Here is a 16,148-nt window from a genome sequence, read left to right on the forward strand (position 1 = left end):
CGTGGGTGTGTCTTTTCCTAAGCACTGAACTGCAGCGTCCCCATGAACACAAGCAGAAACTAACCAAAGTGAGGCAGGGCTGTCCCCGTCTCCCCGTGTTAGTGACCCTTCATCTTCATTCCCTCGCCTCGCCGTCGCTGCACTGCAGGACTCCTTTTGTGCCGATCCCCTTCGTTTGGGGCCGACCTGCACTTAGCTGACTTCCTGGCCAGTCTCCCCATCGTTTGTACATCACTCTGTTATCTTGTGTTGCATCTGTCAAAGCTGTAAGCTTTTCAGAGCAGGGGCCATAACCCTGCGGGGCTGCTTCTGCTCTGTTAATATCCTGCAGTGGCCCTGCCCTAAAACATGTGAGCACTTCATCGTGCAAGCCGAGAGGGTGGGGCTAGAGTACGTAGGGACAAAATCTGTTCAGGCCAAGGCAGTGCAGGTGGCGGGATGCTCTGTCAGTCCTAGGGCCAGCTGAACCAGGGAAGGAAGGGGTGCGGTGGGAAACTGCCACTCTCCCAGCCTCTTCTGCAAGGTCCTCATCCTGAAGATGGAAGGGGAAGGCAAAATTATTCCTCCTCCTGGTGTCTGATGACGGGCTGCTCCACGTCTCATTAAAATGATGCAGTGCGTCTGGGCGGCAGACCTGCCTCTGAAACCCTGCTGCCGCATCCCTCCCTCCCGCACCAGGGAATCGGCTCAGCACGTTCCTGATGTCTTTTGAACAGCACGTGCTGCTGCTTGTTTAATACCTACCTTGTTCCCCCGTGTGTATCTTCTGTGCTGCAGTGTGGATCTGGGGTGTAACAGGCTCTGTTCCTCTCCATCCCCCAGGGAAAGAAGCCATGCTGAGGCAGAAGGACTATGAAACCGCCACCCTGTCAGACATCAAAGCCCTAATCAGGAAGCACGAGGCCTTCGAGAGCGACCTGGCAGCTCACCAGGACCGTGTGGAGCAGATTGCTGCCATTGCACAGGAACTCAAGTACGCCAGCCTTTCTCCCCTGGTATTCTACTGCGGGGACGTCAGAGACCCTGCCCCCTTTGGCCTAATCCTCAGGGTATTTAGGCTCCTAACTTCCACTGATTCCATGAAGGTTGGGGGCCTAAACACCTCTGAGGATTTGGGCCTCAGTACCTAGCCTTCCTTACTCCTAAAACTGTCAGCACAGCACCATCAAGCTACAGTGTAGCCACCTCGGGATGGAAGACAACAGTACCCTGCAGACAGGGCACAAAGACAAACCCCAGCTTGGTGTCCTGTGGGGGGTTTGTCCAGATAGAGTTGTCAGGGGCTGTCACATCGATCTCACCACAAAACACACACACACAGTCCAGTGCATGGATCTTATTCTGCCTGTCCCACCCCAATCTATTCTGCTCCACTTCCCCCTTTGTTGATCCTAGAGTGTGATCTTAGTTCACTCAGTGTTGCTCTGAGAGCCTTTGTGCTCCAAACAGGCTGCCTGTACCCCATCTGCAGCAATTCTGGCTCAGGCTTTCAAGCCCTCTTGGTTGTTTGCTGTGTACCCATCTTACACTGGCACAACATTGACACGAGCATACTCTCCTGCAGCGAGGGGCTGGGACAAAGAGACACTATACGATATTTTTGGCGGAGTTAAAATAGTTTTTTTAGGCTTTGTCATGATCTTTTTTTCCAAGAGGACCTGGCTTTTGCAACTGGACTGTTGGGAGCACCTCTGTTTGAATGGGGTTCTAATAGGGTTTTTCTCCCCAAAATACACACAGTACCCCCATTGTTCTCTCCCTGTCCCCTCCCCCCTGTAAGAATGCAGTTATTGTAAGAGATTCCACGGAGCTGCGGTCTCTTTTTCCAGCCAGATAAACTTGCACACAATTAGTACACTGAGAGTCGAAGTTGTGAATGGAGCCCTTATTCCAGCGGCCTGAGTGGCAGAGAACCTGGAAACGGAGCTGTGTGGCTTGGAGCATTACTTAATGGAGAGAGCCCTCCCAGTGCACAGCCCACAGAGTGGGGAGAGCGCAGAGGCGGCTCTGTGTCCTGGAGCACAGTCTGTTCCCATGCACGTTGGGCTCCTTGGACAAGCCACCGGGCTGCCTTCTGTAACTCCCAGCTCATTGGAAAGTGGGAGCACTAGGGAGTGACTTGCAGTCCTCCTGCCCTTTCAGCTGGGCTTTAGTCACTCTCTCGGGTGCTTTTAAAAACAAAGCTGTCACTGCTAGCTCTGCCACCATCCCTCTGTCTCCAGGACGTTCCACTCCCCCTGTTTCTCTCAACTTTAATCTCTCCTCCGTCCCTGCCTTTGAAGCATCCTGGACATGCAGCAACTTGTAACCTTCCAGCAGCACTTTTCAAACTTAATGTATGGGGCGGGTTGAGTCTGTACCATCATGGGGGCAGGGCACGGCCCTGGCTAACTCCTCTGTGGGGAGTTGGGGGACTTTGAACCAGCAAAGCTGCTAGGTTGTCATGCAGGTTAACCTCCCCTTTACTAACTGGCCATGCTGAAAGCGGCTGCCTCCGAAGAGCAGTCACTGGGTATGTCTACACTGCACACCCGCTCACGGCAGGGTGTAGAACACGTACACTGGGTAGAAATAGCAGCGTAGATGTGCGCCGTTGCTTAGGCCATGTTCCCAGTGTGGCTCTCTCCACGCCCAAGCTGTGTCTCCTGTCTACACTGCTGTTTTTTAGCAGTCTCCCGCTGCTTCCCCGCCAGAGAGAGGCTCCAGCAGAAAGAAAGCGGAGAAAGGCTTCGACAGCTCTCTGCTGCTGCCTCCCCCAGCCAGAGCCCTTCATTGCTGCGTGTAGCTACACATCGCCGTGAGGACGCAGCCTGCTCTTCCCCGTGGTGTGTGGCTACTCGTATCCTACGTGCTACTGCCAGTGTAGTCTGGGCCACTGTGGTGGGATCTCTTTGAGAGAGGAGGGTGGTGTTTGAGAGAGGAGGGTGGTGGGGTTGCTGCCTTTGCCACCCTTAGACACACCCGTGCAACATTCTCCCAGATTCCCCAGCCAACTAGGTTTTGCAGTGCCCTGACTGGGAGGCTGGAGTTGGAGAGGAGCCAAGCCATACAAAGGTCTATGAAAGAATGAGACACTGGGGAATGTCAAACTATTTTAGCATGGAAATTACTGCACTTTATGCAGCCCCACATCAATTCTGATCTGTACTTGGCCATGTCGAGTCACTTAATACCTGTGTCCTTCCCCCTCCATCCCAGTGAGCTGGATTACTACGACTCTCCCAGCGTGAACGCTCGGTGCCAGAAGATCTGTGACCAGTGGGATGCTTTGGGGTCCCTGACCCACAGTAGGAGAGAAGCCCTTGAGGTAAGCAAATCTCTGCCATGTGCTGGCTCTGTGCTCAACATCCCAGAGGCAGAGGAGGAGGAAATGGTGCTACTGAGGCCTCCTGGCGGGAAATTCATCTGTATCTGTTCCTAACTTAGCTGTGCCCTGTGTGTCACCCCTGCAGAAAACAGAGAAACAGCTGGAGACCATCGACCAGCTGCACCTGGAATACGCCAAGAGGGCAGCGCCGTTCAACAACTGGATGGAGAGTGCCATGGAAGACCTTCAGGACATGTTCATTGTCCACACCATAGAGGAGATCGAGGTAGGAGAGGCCTGGCGTGTCGTGAATGAGCTGGTGGTCCAGTGAAAGCAGAGATGCTGCACTCTGCAGTTTTCTCCCCAAGTCTAGAAGGCTGGTCTGTCTGGCTGTGCAGAGCATGTGCTCCTTTTTGGAGAGGCACTTTGGGGTTTTGTTGCTACTCGGTTTCACTACCAGGTTCTCGGGCATTAGCCTCATGCTGCTGCAGTTAGGTTGGGTTGCTGGAATCCAGAGCATCTGTTTTCATTGAAAAGAGATTCAGACATTTGAGCTTGGGTAAAATCTTCTCGCCCAAAGCTTCTGTTGGTCCCAAACTCCCAGATCCGTGTGGAATGCAAGATCAGCGCTTTAGCGGGCCGCAGGGGCTCACTGCACCAGGTGGGGTTGGGTTCACGAAAATTCTCTCTCCATCTTCTTGGTTTTCAGCAGTTTGTCTAACTGGGATCCTGTGTCTTCCAGGGCCTGATTGCTGCTCACGCTCAGTTCAAATCCACCCTGCCGGATGCTGACAAAGAGCGCGAGGCCATCCTGGGCATTCAGAACGAGGCTCAGCGGATTGCGGACTACAACAATATCAAGCTGCCTGGGAACAACCCATACACTTCGGTTACCCCGCAGATCATCAACTCCAAGTGGGAAAGGGTGGGTGCATGCTGCACGGTGATAGCAAGCCCATGCTCTGCTGCCAGGGTTGCCTGGCAATGCCCAGATTTACAATCCACTGTTGACATAAATGGGCCGTTATTGGCTTTTTTGTAAGAGATTGCAGGTGTCCCAGGCTGCCTGTTTGGAAATGGCCCTGCAGCTGCCTTAGAAAAGTGACCAGGTAAAACAGGCTTCTGGGGATGTCCAAGGAATTCAGACTAAAATTGACCCCCCAGCTTGATCCTTCTCACATGGGGAGTGCTATGGACATTCACCCTCAGATGGTTCCTCTAAAACGTCCTATCCCACTTGCTGGCGGCGAGGGCTGCCATAGCATGGCTCTTCGGTGCTTATCGTGGCCGATCTAGAAGCAGCAATACCCTTGCTGTGGAGCAGCAGTTTTCCATCCGCAGTCTGAGGACCGCAGTGCTGGGGTGACTTGCACTGCTGGCTCTGCATTTGAGACCCCCGATGCGTGTCTAACGCTGCTGTGCCATGCACGCAATGGCTGTTGTGGCCATTCGGATCGTGGCTGCAAGCAGGGAGGTAGGTGTGACTGGGAACAGCAGAGGTGCCCATGAAGCTTTGCTGCGGAGCAGTGGGCGGGTTGGGAGCAGGTGCTTTGTCAGGATCTTATTGCACAATTCAAACAGTTGCCCCGTGAGTGGCGTTTCACATGCTTCGTGTGGTGACTGCCTGGCCTTCAGTGGCTGTTACAGCTGAACTTCTCCCTGCTGCCAGTCTCTGCTCTCCTGCCAAGTGAAACTTGGCTCCACGGGGCTGTCAAGAGCCCAAGGCCTGGGCACATCCCTAGGCCAGGCAGGCACTTGGCACATGCTGCTTCACCAGCACTGACCAGTGCAGAGATGGATCAGTTCCATGGGCGTTCCTTGTTCCTCACAGGTTCAGCAGCTGGTGCCAAAGAGGGACCATGCTCTGCAAGATGAGCAGAGCAAGCAGCAGTCCAATGAGCACTTGCGTCGGCAGTTTGCCAGCCAGGCCAACATCGTTGGGCCCTGGATACAGACCAAAATGGAGGTAGGAGCTCAGTTTGCAAGAACTGCTTCCAGCTGCGGGGCAACCAGAAACTCCAACCTCCATTCCTGAGTGTGGGCTTATTGGGTCATTCCTGCTCCAGCCGGCACTTGAATTCCAGAATGACCCAGCTGATCATCCATTTTCATCCTCTCAGCATTAGAGTTAGTGCCACCTAGTGACCAAACAGCTGCATTCAGAACCATTGTCACCCTGCTGGAGCAAACCGTACTGACCGTGTCCACCTGCCTCTGGCAGGATCCGGCTGCAGAGAAAGCTAAAACTTCCCTTTTCACTGCAGATAGCCAGTTCTGTGCTGCCTCAGCCCAACTGTGCTAGGAAGAAATTTCCCTGCTTGCGATAGCGATGTCCTCAAGCACAGCTGCTTTCCCTTATACTGCACTTTTAGGGCACGCCTATTCCAGTATAAAATCGGTGTGTATTTCAAGCACTCTAGCTATTCCAGAATGAGAGTCCACCCTGGGGTTATTTCATGATAGCTATTCTGGTTGATTTCCCCATAAAGCGAAGCCCTAAACCTGACCTGGGTTGGCTCTTTTTATACTTCAGTCCCCTAAACTCCCATTAGTGTCTTGAGGCGCCATATAAATGCAAGTTATTTCCTGGCCTTACAGTGCCCTGAGAAGGGGCAGTATATGCAACTGGCACCTTACTCGATAATCAGCTCCCTGTAGTCTGTGTGTGTACAAACAAGTTCATATTCCCGTGAGTCCTGCAGAGGCAGCCCATCTATGAGTGAACTGGATTTTCTTCCTGTTCTATCAGCTGGATTGCTTCCTGATTTCCAGTCGCATACCTCTGCGTGCTCCTTGAAGGCAGGAGGGCTGCACAGGTGCCATGGAGGGCAGAATTAGGCCTGCAAGCCCTTTAGTATGAGAGCAGGAAGGAACCCAGCTTGGTTCTTGGGGGACACCAGGCTGAGTCTGCAGGAATGGCCCAAAAAGGGCGTTGCTGAGTACACCATGGAGCAGAGCTCAGCGATGGAGAATGACCGGCTGGCTTCCTCCCCAGGAAATAGGGCGCATCTCCATCGAGATGAATGGCACGCTGGAGGACCAACTGAATCACCTCAAGCAGTATGAGCAGAGCATCGTGGACTACAAGCCCAACATCGACCTGCTAGAGCAGCAGCACCAGCTCATCCAGGAGGCGCTGATCTTCGATAACAAGCACACCAACTACACCATGGAGGTAGGGTCAGTGCCTAGCCTGCAGCCAGAGCACCCTGCACAGCTAGCCTGTCGCCGGGGGGGAGGGATAGCTCTGGTTTGAGCATTGGCCTCTTAAACCCAAGGTTGAGAGTTCAATCCTTGAGGGGGCCATTTTGGGATCTGGGACAAAAATTGGGGATTGGTCCTGCTTTGAGCAGGGGGTTGGACTAGATGACCTCCTGAGGTCCCTTCCAACCCTGATATTCTAACAAACCACTACTGTGATCATGGTAGTGGTTTGTTAGCTCGCAGTCGGTGTTAGGTGCTGTTGTCCTGCCACAGTAACCATCACTCAGGTAAAGCCCTCAGCAGTCTTCATTAAAGATCCCACAATTTTTTTCCCCCAAGGGTCAGGGTGTAAACCCAGATCAAGTTTGGGTGACTGCCTTCTGCCGGCAGTTGTGCATCAATCCAATATTCTCCTTCCCGTCTGTGTGATCTTTATAAGTTGCATATCAGTTTAAGTGTCAAAGGCTCCATATAAATGCAAAGTATCTGCATTAACCTGGCACATCAGGTGCTCCTGGCTAGAGGGAGGATCTTTCTTTAGGCATTGGAGGCAGTGTACAACTTGCGTCCATCACTGCCAGCAGGAGTCGGCCCTTTTAGAGCTGTATAACTGCTGGCTGTTTGAAGAGGCTCCCAACTTCTCTGGGGTATTGTCAAGTCTCCTGGAGCTAGGTGCCCTATTAACTGCCTCTCTCCTGGTGACCTCAGCATATTCGCGTTGGCTGGGAGCAGCTCCTCACCACCATCGCCCGCACCATCAACGAAGTGGAGAACCAGATCCTAACCCGCGATGCCAAGGGAATCAGCCAGGAGCAGATGCAGGAATTCCGGGCTTCCTTCAACCACTTCGACAAGGTAGCCAAGGGCCCCTCACACGTGGCTCTCAGCTGGGCATGGGGCCAAAGGCAACTAGGGTGCTAATGCTGGTGATAGCTGCAGGATTTGGTGTCACCTCCTCCCCCCTTACATGCTAGCCTAGTGCTTGCTTTTCTCCATGTTGTCCCAGGAAAAAGAACAGACCCCTCCCACGTACTCACTGACCACCTCTATTACTTCAGCAGGAAGGAAGGTTAGATGGGGGGGAGGGGTGGTTTAAAAAAAAAAATGGAAAAAAATTAACTGCTTTCTAGCAGAGGGGGAGTCCCAGCTGTGCAGGAGAGATGGAGCCATGGGCAGCTGTTCTTCCATGAAAGAGAAAAGTGGGAGGTGCCATTGGCTTGGAAGGGAGGCCGGGAAGAGAACTGTCCCACATAAAATACCCTTCATCCTCTCAAATCAGTCACGGCACCAGCTTTAATTGCTCCAGCAGCTGATTCAGCCCCTACCCACTCCAGCCAGACTCTGATTTTGGAGGTGCCCTGGTACAAGTGAAGGAGACTTGTTCATAAGGAAGTGGCTTTAGAGTTTTCCTCCCCGGGAGCCTGGCGTATTACGAGAGCTCCAATTTTCAAACTAGAGAGCAAGGGTCAATGTCGCAATAGCGCCTAAATCTGCTTTCCAGAAGTGACTTTAGGAGCATGAGCCCAACTGTGTTTCAATGAGACTTAGGTTCCTAAGCCACCTGGGCACTTTTGAAACCGTTCTCCCAGATTCCATGGTTGATGGATCCATCCCAGCACTGCTGCTGTCTCCTGAGGGTTTCGCTCTCGTTGGGCCCCTGTCAGTACAGGTGTGCACTGCAGAGCCACCTGGCTCATAGCTCAGGATGAGAGCGAGCGCTGGAGCTCGTTGAGCATTTTATACATTGCTTTCATAGCTGAAGTTCCTTGATGAAGTGCTAGCTTTTGGCATGTGGCTGCTCCATCCTGGGGTAGGCCTGTCTTGGGCATAATGCCTAGGATGTAGCGCACTCCTTCTGCACGGGGCAGGCTGCATCCGGGGTTACAAATTAGAATCAAGTTCGGTCTTAAACGCCTTCCCTCCTGAAGCAAAGAGTTGATTTCAGTTCAACTAATGGCGTATTTTTTCCCTTCTCCCTGCCCCTCTCATGTGCATGTTGTTCCTCCCCACCCCAATGTGCATGCCATCGTCTCTGTGAATCCCGGTGCGGCCGCCACGCCACGCTCTGACCCCCTTCCATCCTGCATGTTGTGTGGTTCCCCGACGGCAGGACCACGGCGGTACCCTGGGACCCGAGGAGTTCAAAGCCTGCCTCATCAGTTTGGGATACGATGTGGAAAATGACAGACAGGTACCAAGCGTCATTACTGCACAGCCTGCCGCTGATAATTCAATTAACATGATCTCCTTTCTCTCTTCCTTCACCACATTCTTCGCTCCTCTCCTCCTGCGCTCCTCCACCCATTTGTTTGTGTTCAATTCTGGCATTCAATCTCCACTACATCGCCTGGTCACACGTGGCAATTTCCACTATGCCTCCTTAACTAAACTTCTCTCTGCCTCTCTCTCTCCCTCCATGGGGCCCTTTCTTCTCTCTCCCCACTCCCCTATCTTCGTGTCTTTGCATGCACCGTCCATCTGCCCCTCTCGGGGCTGGCCCACTCCTCCTCTGTCATGCCCTCGGAATAGAAGCGCACAGGAAGCATGGACACAGATGACTTCCGAGCTCTCCTTATCTCCACAGGATACAGCCTGGTATGCTATCCACTAACTTGTTCCCTTCTCTCTCTCTGATCTTCTCTTGTGGCGTGATCCTCAAGCCGTGCTCTCGCCGAAGTGTGGCACTGATACACTCAGCGGTGACCGACCTGCTTCCGGGGGCATTGTCTGTTAAAAGGCAGTTCTGCTGAGAGGTGGTTGCGTGACCAAAGGCCCTGCTCCCTGGGTCTCCCGCGCTCACCTGCAGAAATAAGTTTTCACTGCTCTGCAACTACTGTAGAGCCAACCTGGCGCCTCCCACTGCCTTGCGCAGCGCGATGCTCCGCAGCGAAGCTTCCTGTTGAGAGATCTGTTTCCTAGTGATGTACAAGGCGGAGCCCAGCTAGGTTTTCAGATCCCAGGTGGAGCTAGCAGCATCCCCAAGTTCGGAAGATCCTCTCGTAAATTGAGCTGCTTTGCTCAGGGAGTGAACACGAGAGCCCATGCTGCAGCTTAGTCACGCTCTGATCGAGCTGGGTTTAAGGCATCTGTGCTGGGGAGAATTTATGCTTCCACCTTCCTGTGCATTGAGGATAGAACTGCCCCTCCCAGTCATGCGTGCTGTGCAGCAGGTCCTGGCCAAACTTCGGCCGTCTCATTAGATGGGTGGTAGAGTCCTGGTCCCTGGGGTGCAGGCCCAGCTGAGCCCCTCTGCCAAAGTGGGATCAGCTAAGATCTCCTGTGTACAGTCGTCAAGGATCTGCCCCCTGGCAAGCTGCATAACACATCCATTGCTTCTGCCTCTGTTAGCTGGTGTGCTCTAGTGTGGAGCAGAGAATCGCGGTGGCATCTAAGTGTCCCCTAGTGCCTCTGTATGAAGAAGGGGGTATAGCCAGAGAAAGTTGCGAGGCCTGTAAAAGCAGACTGCAGACAGGCATGTGCTTCCCAGTGCTAGTTGAGGGGGTGGAGGCCAAATGATTCCAGCTGTAAAAGGAGCTGGGGTGCAGATAGCAACTCTCCGGTCGTTCTACGCCTGAAAAGATGAATGCCGTAGGAGCTGGTCTTGCTGCCCAGGCATAGGAGCTCTATGGGCTGCGGGAGGCCGAAAGATCTCCATCCTCGAGGGTCTGCTGTTTACGTCCCCACTGGGTGTGTTCGGCGTCACCCTTTCAAGTACCACACCTGCAGCTGTACCTGAGCTAGTCTCTGAATGTCCATTAAAGCTTCTCCTCCCACCCGTGCAGGGAGACGCCGAGTTCAACCGTATAATGAGTGTTGTGGATCCCAACAACAGCGGGATTGTGACCTTCCAGGCCTTCATAGACTTCATGTCCCGAGAGACGACTGACACAGACACGGCTGACCAGGTCATCGCCTCCTTCAAGGTCCTGGCAGGAGACAAGGTGAGCTGTGGCCGCGGGAGACAGCTGGGGGTGTGTGCTCCGTGCATGTGCTCTGAGCCCTGGCCTTTCTGCTGCTCTGCTGAGGCCAGCGCTGGAGTGGGCGAGCACCCTTGTATCTTTGAGGGGGTGCAGAAGCTAAGCTGGGGCAGGGAAGACATCTGGCAGCCCCTAAACCCTCGCCTCGGAAGCTAAACTGAGCAGCAACAGGTGCCTAGTAACAAGCCTCTCACTGCCATCCCCAGCATAGCTTAAGACCTCGGGCATTGGGAGAGACCTGCATGCTCGCCTACACAGCCCACTGGGAATTCCCATGAGCCTGGGTGAATTTCCAAATCTAGCGTCTGCTGTGCTCATTTACCCACACACTTCAGTGCAGCCATCTCTATCCCAGCATGGGTGTTTAGGTGGGGACAGAGGAGCAATGCCTCCGGGAAGGGTTTGTGGAGAGATGGCCGCTTAGCCAAAGATCTGTGTCTGTCCTGGGGAGTGGGAAGCTACTCGGAGTGGTGGCTGCTTCTGCCTGTTAAAATAAACCCTGTAGGCGGCTCCAGTGACCCTTTCTCTTCTGTAGCTGGGGCTGCCATTAAATTCAGCGCCGCTTTGTGTTGCTTAGACTTTCTTACCGACACGGCACATCCCAAAACGCTGTGACGTTACATGGAGGGAGAAAATGGAAGGGAGTAAAGATGTTTAAATCTGAGCTATGATCTGGAAATATATCAGGAAGGCTCCTCCAGACAACAGGAGACGAGGTGCAGAGGAGAAGGCCCTTGAAAGGACAGGAGAGGCTAGTGCTAAGTGAACCCATAGCCAGAGCATGTTTAAAAACAAGGCAGGCGGCTTTGGGTCCGGAAACAGAGGGAGCCAGAGGAGCTGGTTGAGGATCAAGGGGACTTGATTGCACTGCTTTGAAACGCATTTCAGTGCCAGTTTGAGGACATCGTCGGAGACTAGCTTCAGACTTTTCTTTCCTGGTAGGCCTGTGCACAGGGTGGGCTGGCAAAGCAGCAGCCCCGCACTACATCACTCCCTGGGGCTTCTGGCTCGGAGCCTAAACTGAGAGAGCAGCTGTCAGTTTTGCCAGTGCTCACGGGGCTCTGGGAAGAGCACAGGCATTCAAGGGATATTTATCTCCTTCCACCCCAGAACTACATCACAGCAGAGGAGCTGAGGCGAGAGCTGCCCCCAGACCAAGCGGAGTACTGCATCGCACGCATGGCACCGTACCAGGGTCCCGAGGCTGTCCCCGGAGCCCTGGACTACAAGTCCTTCTCCACGGCACTGTACGGCGAGAGCGACCTGTGAGCCGCTGGCAGCGGCAGCAAGTGCTGGCGCTTTGACGGCCGGAGCGAAGGCCTGATTCTCTGCTCTGCATTTACACACACAAACTGTCCCGCGGGGATCGCCCTTCCTCGCCTCCAGAGGATGGAAAGCCACGTTCGCACCGGCTGATCCTGGGAGTTAGCCTCCATTCCGGTTGCTGTTGCATATTCTGTGAACCATGTACCTATGCAATGATTTTTTTCACTTTGCTCTGTTAAACAGGTTGGGAGGGCGGGCTTGAAATGTTTTTTTCTCACATTTAATTGCTTTGGGATTTCTTGGCAAGGAGGGAAAAGGGAGAGTCTGAAAACATGCCAGTGGCTCTGGTTCAGAGGGTTATTTTTGTTCAGTGTATCCCCTTCTGTTTTTTCAACTGAGCTTAAAAAAGAAAACCAACTGTCGACTGGTATGGTTTTGAAATTGAGCCTTTTCCCTTTGTCTCGGTCTCTCTGCCCTCTGTAATTTATGCCACTGTGTAGCAGAACTCCGAAGAGCTTTGTCTGTCTCAGTCACCCCGGCAAAATCCATAGACGGAGCCTTTTTCAGGGATTCCCTGTTTCCTAAACCTGCCTCAATCCAGATCTCATGCGCCTCAATCCAGTCTCTTCCTCTTCCCCTTCATTTCTACAGCAGTGATGGTATCTTCCAGCTAGCTGGGCTCGGCAGTATGTGGGATGGGGTGAAGTGACGTAGCATCCCTTTAATGTAGGTATCCGCAATGCCTTCCCTCCACTCCCAGACGGTGTGCATGCAGGAAAAGCAGCTCCCTGCTTGGTAACATTATCTGCTGCCTCTTCCTGGTTATTTCCTTAGTGAAACTAACTGGACTCCCACGAGACTTCAGTTCTGTCTCTGAATGCTGACGTTGCTACGCTGATCCGGCCTGCAGACGTGTCTATGTTGGCAGCTAACACAGTACTGGTTGTCTAGTAGCCGTGGGCTTTTTGTGGTTTAATCTTCACTACTCACAAAATTGTAACGTTCCCTTTTTAAGAAATTCGGTGCTTCCATTTTTTGGACTTTGTGGGGAAACGTTTGAATTCCTGTTACACAGCCCAAAGTTTCTGAGATCTGGAGGCAGAGAACTCTGTGCCTTTCCTAGGAAATCTTGTGTGGTGGCTTTTAATTAACCGGCAACATTTAGCAAGAACAAAGCAATAAGGTATAAAGACACAACCTACTTTATCACTGAACTGTAATCCTGTTTGCATTGTACGTACTCAAGTGACCTCTGGCTGTCAGGCAGGGAGATGTCGCAAGGGTTGGGGTTTAAATTCTGAACAAGCTTGTATGTGCGGGAGGGGTTGGGGTGATCCAAGTGGAGTCATTTTGTATTCACATCACTCAACACTCGTCACAAATTCACTGCAATCAGCTTCATACCAAGCCATAAAACTTCACTGTTCATTATCGCAGCAATGTTGACCCAACTCTATTGAAGGCTACTGTGACTTACAATGGAGGTTTTCCCATTAGGGTGAGGCCCAGAGCTGGTGTGGGTTTGCCAGTAGCTATATTTACACATAGTGGAAAGTGCTTTTCTCCTTCACGTGGTTTTCTGGCTCTTCAGGATCCTTTAGCACACTGGAGTGAGTTGGAGACTTTGGGTGAAGAAGAAAATGACAGCACTAGTTTTCAAAGCAGTTTAAGGAGCTACGGGCCCCTGCTGCTGTCTCCTCGTCCTTGGATCTCCGCCACCCTTAGCCACAGAGTCAGATCCCCATTGCACATATTGTCAAGTGAGCTGTTTAGCAAGAGGATCCTGGAAAAAGGCAGCTAAGCACACTTGGCTGCATGCATGTCAGGCACAGGCCTGTTAAACTAACCATGCTCTCAAACTGCAGCTCCGCAGGGCTGGGAATCTCTTGGGTTTTGGAGAGGGATGATAAAATATCTCTGTACACCAGCAGCCTTGCCCAGCAAAGTCAGAGGGCCAGAGCTTTCCAGTCAGAGGGAGGGAAGCCAGGAACTCAAAGCATATAGGAAATAAGAGTTTCAAAGGCTCTTAGCATCTTCTTTGAAGAGCAGGAATGCTAGCACACCCAGTCTGTTTGGCTGTCAGAGCAAGCACCCTCGCCAGTTCACTGCTGGGGCATCTCCCGACACCCTTTTTCACAACTGTCTTGGAGCAGGATTTTCTGAGGACCAAAAAAATCACCTTTTTTTTTAAAAATTAAAATCATAGGGTTCCTATTTACTTTATTAACTTACGGATTTATTATATAAATATATATTCACCTAGCATCGTATATTACAGTTTTTCTTTGTCATGTAATTAAAATATTGCTGATTATTGTAACAATGGAAACTGTAACATTCCATGCCTTTGTCATTCATCCTTCCCCTTCTGCCCCCCCTTTTGGCATCGGAGAACGGTAGTCATGGAAGCATTTTACTGTGTTCGCTACTGAATGTCCTTCAACGGCTGGGGGGGGGGATGCAAATGTCCGCAGGTAGGAAGACAGCAATAGGCAGTAGTCCGCTTTTATCTGCCTCTGTTATGTTCTAAAAAAGCTTTGAGGTTTCTGGGAAACCAGCCCTCCTCCCTCTTGGGACAGGACAATAAAATGTGTAATATTTTTAAGGATGATCATATGTATCCTTTCTCCCCTTCCTCCTAAGTACACTTTACACTTCCTGTTGGTCACTCCATTCAAAGCCAAAGGAGAATTTCAAGTATGTCTCTGATTGAATCTTCTAATCAGTGATAATCACTTTGGGTCTTCAAAGCATCTTTCAAACACTGCTCTCCCCTCCCCCTGCATGGGGGCTGGAACAATGTTCTCCCTGTGTTGTAGGCAGGTGCGGAAGGTAAGTCCATGCAATGAGTTGGGAGCAGAACCAGAGTCCTGATTTTGCCAAAAGCTGGGAATGGGTGACGGGACGGATCACTTGATGATTCCCTGTTCTGTTTGTTCCCTGGCACTGGCCACTGTCAGAAGACAGGACACTGGGCTAGATGGACCTTTGGTCTGACCCAGTTTGGCCATTATGTCCTGTACTTGGATCTGTATACCACTCCTCTCCCTTGTTCAAGTCTGATCCAGATTCACATTGACTCTAAGCTGATCCATCTCATGGGTATTCAATATCTTCTAAGTGAGATTAATTCATTCCCAGTACTGTTGCTATTGGGAAATGTATATTGGATCCCTCACATCTAGGGTCCTCTGCATGGGGCTGGGGGACTCTCAGAGCTGGGAACCTTCAATGCTTTGTGAATGCCCCTTGAAAAACCAGACACAAGTGCCTTGCTTTCCAGCGTCTGCAGGCCCTCTGGAAGAAGTGGCTGGAATGGGATTGTGTTGGAGGGCTCATCTTAGAAGAGAGGAAGCTGGAGAAAGTCTAGCTTGATTCAATGGTGCCAAAATCTCATTGGCATACTGCCCACATGGGGGGACACTTAATTTCATTTGCTCTTGTAAATTTGAGCAGAATCCAAACTTGAATGAGGGACAGCAAACCAGGCTCCTGCTGAGTCTGGAGCGGCTTTAGCACCGTGGGCAGGTTCTGATGTGGTGAGTCAGATCTGACTGCTCTGAAATCGGAAGTCGTTTTACGTCCATTGGTTTTTTTTCCTATGACGCTTGTCCCTGTATCTGGATTTAGGTCATCCCTATTCTGAAGGCGACTCCTTTCTCCAACAAGGAGTGTGTGCTGCTGTAAAATCCCTTCAGAGGCTAAACTGCAGGCAGGACAGGAATGAGACATCCAACTACTCCACTTGTCTGGTCTGTACTCAATAAAACGACAGCTGGTATCACCGTGCTAACAATTGAGTCTTCAGGGACAAAGAGGAAAACATGCTATGTCAGGAAACATTCGCTACCGGTGCTAAGCAGGGGGGAGCAGACTAGCCCCTGCAAGCCCTATAAAAGTGCCGTCTCTTAGCCCACTTGGAACCAGGCAAAATGGATTATTGGGAACAATCCCACGCTAGTCTCCAGCTTCCCATGATGGCTACCTGTTATCCTACTATGTTCCGAATGATTTCTAAATCGCTGGTATCCCAAATCCAATCTGCATTGTGCAATCAGGCTTCAATCACAGATTGCAATTGACGCTGTGGTAGTGACTGTTCACAGCCTCCCCGTGGCTCTCAGCATCAAAAGCCCAGTTTCCTTCCAAGGGGCCTGTTATGGAGTCTTGATGCTCCAGCGGGTTGGTATGAGTCAAACCCAGCTTGGCCAAGTGACTCTTCTAATGCAGTTACAGCTCCTCAGCAAGGAGGCCATGAATGGGCCTTGAAGCCTGAGAGAAGAGGGTCCCTCTGGCCGGGACAGGGTTGAAAGTATTGGTGGAGTGAGTGTAGGAAGCGTGTCCTGCTGCCTCCTGGGCTCAACTCGCTTTGGATCACAAAGGCTCCAGGGCTG

The 16,148-nt window shown here is 51.9% G+C and overlaps 1 protein-coding gene across 6 annotated transcripts in view; it reads left to right on the forward strand.

The window, feature by feature from the left end:
• ACTN4 (actinin alpha 4) overlaps positions 1–14,359 on the forward strand; it is an 80,296-nt gene extending 65,937 nt beyond the window's left edge. For 2 of the 6 annotated variants that reach the window (XM_048833406.2, XM_048833407.2), the window contains exons 12-22: positions 823–973; positions 3,199–3,307; positions 3,453–3,593; positions 4,050–4,232; positions 5,139–5,273; positions 6,303–6,482; positions 7,220–7,366; positions 8,622–8,702; positions 9,041–9,106; positions 10,294–10,452; positions 11,599–14,359. In XM_048833406.2, coding sequence (XP_048689363.1) covers positions 823–973; positions 3,199–3,307; positions 3,453–3,593; positions 4,050–4,232; positions 5,139–5,273; positions 6,303–6,482; positions 7,220–7,366; positions 8,622–8,702; positions 9,041–9,106; positions 10,294–10,452; positions 11,599–11,757 — 1,511 coding nt within the window. In that variant the 3' untranslated portion in view covers positions 11,758–14,359. The remainder of the gene's footprint in view (positions 1–822; positions 974–3,198; positions 3,308–3,452; positions 3,594–4,049; positions 4,233–5,138; positions 5,274–6,302; positions 6,483–7,219; positions 7,367–8,621; positions 8,703–9,040; positions 9,107–10,293; positions 10,453–11,598) is intronic. The other 4 variants (XM_048833412.2, XM_048833411.2, XM_048833409.2 and 1 more) reach the window with 2 other exon arrangements.
• Positions 14,360–16,148: the final 1,789 nt, after the last annotated feature.

This window comes from Caretta caretta, chromosome 23 (genome assembly GCF_965140235.1).
Source record: "Caretta caretta isolate rCarCar2 chromosome 23, rCarCar1.hap1, whole genome shotgun sequence".
Taxonomy (NCBI): domain Eukaryota; kingdom Metazoa; phylum Chordata; order Testudines; family Cheloniidae; genus Caretta; species Caretta caretta.